The sequence below is a fragment of the Plasmodium gonderi genome (genome assembly GCF_002157705.1).
Source record: "Plasmodium gonderi DNA, contig: Pgo-contig_228, whole genome shotgun sequence".
In the NCBI taxonomy this organism is placed as follows: Eukaryota; Apicomplexa; class Aconoidasida; order Haemosporida; family Plasmodiidae; genus Plasmodium; species Plasmodium gonderi.
In genome coordinates, this window is record NW_021629142.1 from 3,105 (window position 1) to 5,425 (window position 2,321).

General features: G+C 20.9%; 1 protein-coding gene across 1 annotated transcript; it reads left to right on the forward strand.

The window, feature by feature from the left end:
* Window positions 1-494: 494 nt before the first annotated feature.
* On the forward strand, window positions 495-1,707 carry PGO_002165 (variable surface protein; the record flags this gene model as incomplete). Its single annotated transcript, XM_028691082.1, has 3 exons — window positions 495-524; window positions 659-1,426; window positions 1,546-1,707. 3 exons carry the CDS (start codon window positions 495-497, stop codon window positions 1,705-1,707), a joined length of 960 nt encoding a protein of 319 aa, XP_028546883.1.
* Between the last annotated feature and the right edge of the window lie 614 nt (window positions 1,708-2,321).

Here is a 2,321-nt window from a genome sequence, read left to right on the forward strand (position 1 = left end):
TGGAAAGAACATTTACTCAAATTATATATAAAAAGCAAATAATATATTTTATGAAATGTCTATTAATATTGAATATAAAAATATGAAAAATTATATAATACATTTACACTATATGTTAATCCCAAAATAATAAATATAAAACGCAGTATTTACAGATATAAGAACCATAAATAAACATATCATAACACTATATATAGATATATAAAGCTTGATCTAGATTACTAAGATAAAAAACACAAATCATAAAATTTAAAACAGGAACTCTAAAATTCTATTATTGAATCCTATATATAAGCACTTAAACTTTTATGTAATATGTACAATTTATACTTTAATATTTTAAAATATAAAAATGAAATTTTAAAGCATTTATTGTAATTATAAATTAATAAGTATAATGAATGTAATATAAATAATATTTACTGTATTATTTTTACTATATTATAAATTATATTAATAAATATAATTTATTTTCGTATTAATTAGAATATATAATGGGTAATACACAATTATCTAAAGCTCAAGTATGTTTCTACATATTATTAAAAATAAAATTCATATTACTATATATTAAAATTTTTCTATATATGAAAATCAAAGAGAAATATATTTCTTGTAAATGTAAATCATTTTTATGAATTAAAAATTTCAATTTTAGTTGTCTTTTAAGGATATTTTTCCTGAAGTAAAGTCTTATTACCATTCTCTTTTATACCTTATGATTCAGAGTCCTGTAAATAGGGCTTTAAAGCAGCCTTGCAATGATATTAGTGCAGAATTTACTCCTTATGCTATTTTGAATAATGTTTTTTCTACATCTTGCATAAAACTTGGTCTTTATCTACATGAATTAAAAAATAGGAAAGAAGACACTAGAAAACCATATTGTAATTTTTATATCTACGAGCTGAAACGTGAAGCAAGGAATAAAAGTCCTAATGTTAATTCATTTGATGATCTTCACAAAAAACTCACAGATGCATCCAGTAAAACAGATGTACTCATACCTGATGTATGTAAAGAATATGTATCAATAATGAATGACGATGTATATGAAATATTCAAAATGTTTGATGAATTATATGATAATTTTAAATCTTTAAAAGATAAGAAAAAAAATAATAAAGACCAATACGTTAAATTATGTGTAGAAACATATGATAAATTTTCAAAAATAGATAAAACGAAGTTTAACAATACAATTGATGAAGAACTGGATAAATTTAAGCGAGAATTTAATAGTTATTTACAAAAAGAACCTATTTGCAAAGGAGATAATGCATCAGAGAATTGTTTCTTGGGAAATCTCGGCATAAGCGCCATCACAGTAGAAGCATTATCAGGAGATACTCTATCCCCAGTGACGTGGACAAGCACGGGTATTTTATTTTTTGCAATAATAATAATTATATTCATCGTGTACAAAGTTAAAAACAAATTTAATTAATTATATGTTTATGCATTAAATATTTATAATATATTATATAATAAATATATAATTAATGCATTCATCATAAAAATATAATATCTTTTCTTAATTGTCAGTATACTGCTTATGGTTCATACATAAGACCAAGGAGAAGAAAGTTAAAAAATATATGGAAGAGGAAAAATAAAAAATATTACGGATTAATGAATTTATTTGAACAATCACAAAAAAATATAATTCAAAATAAACACAATATATTATATAATTCAGTAGAGTAGTCATAAAAAAGCGTTATAACAACATATGAATTTATTGACATTGAATAATATATATAAAAAATTATAAAAATTATTAGTTGTGGACTATAATTAATATATATTTGTATATAATTATTGAGCAGGAAATAAATCCTAAAAATGATGTACATTATAAAGAAACTCATAAATGAACCATATCACAAAAAAAATTTCTTAAGAGCAACGTATAATACCACCCAAGATAAATCATTATACATTCCACGTAATAATTATAATATATTTCTTTAGATTAATTATAAGCAATGTTGGTTAACTCAAATTAAGTAGTATGACAATAGTCTAAATAAATCTAATATTTATTTAAGATATATAATACATGTTTTAGATAATTCTAAGCATATATAATAGACACATATATTGATATAATTATTCCTATGTTAACACATTAATGAATCCCACAGAAATGTTATAATATATTTCTCATAAAAAAGAGATATTCAAATATTAGCATAAATATATTTGTTTAACAAAATTATTTTTTTTTAAATGATAACATCAATAAAAAAATATAAATTATTCATTAATTATGAATATTTTATTAAACAAGGGGGTATTATTCAGTCATTTAATTGTTT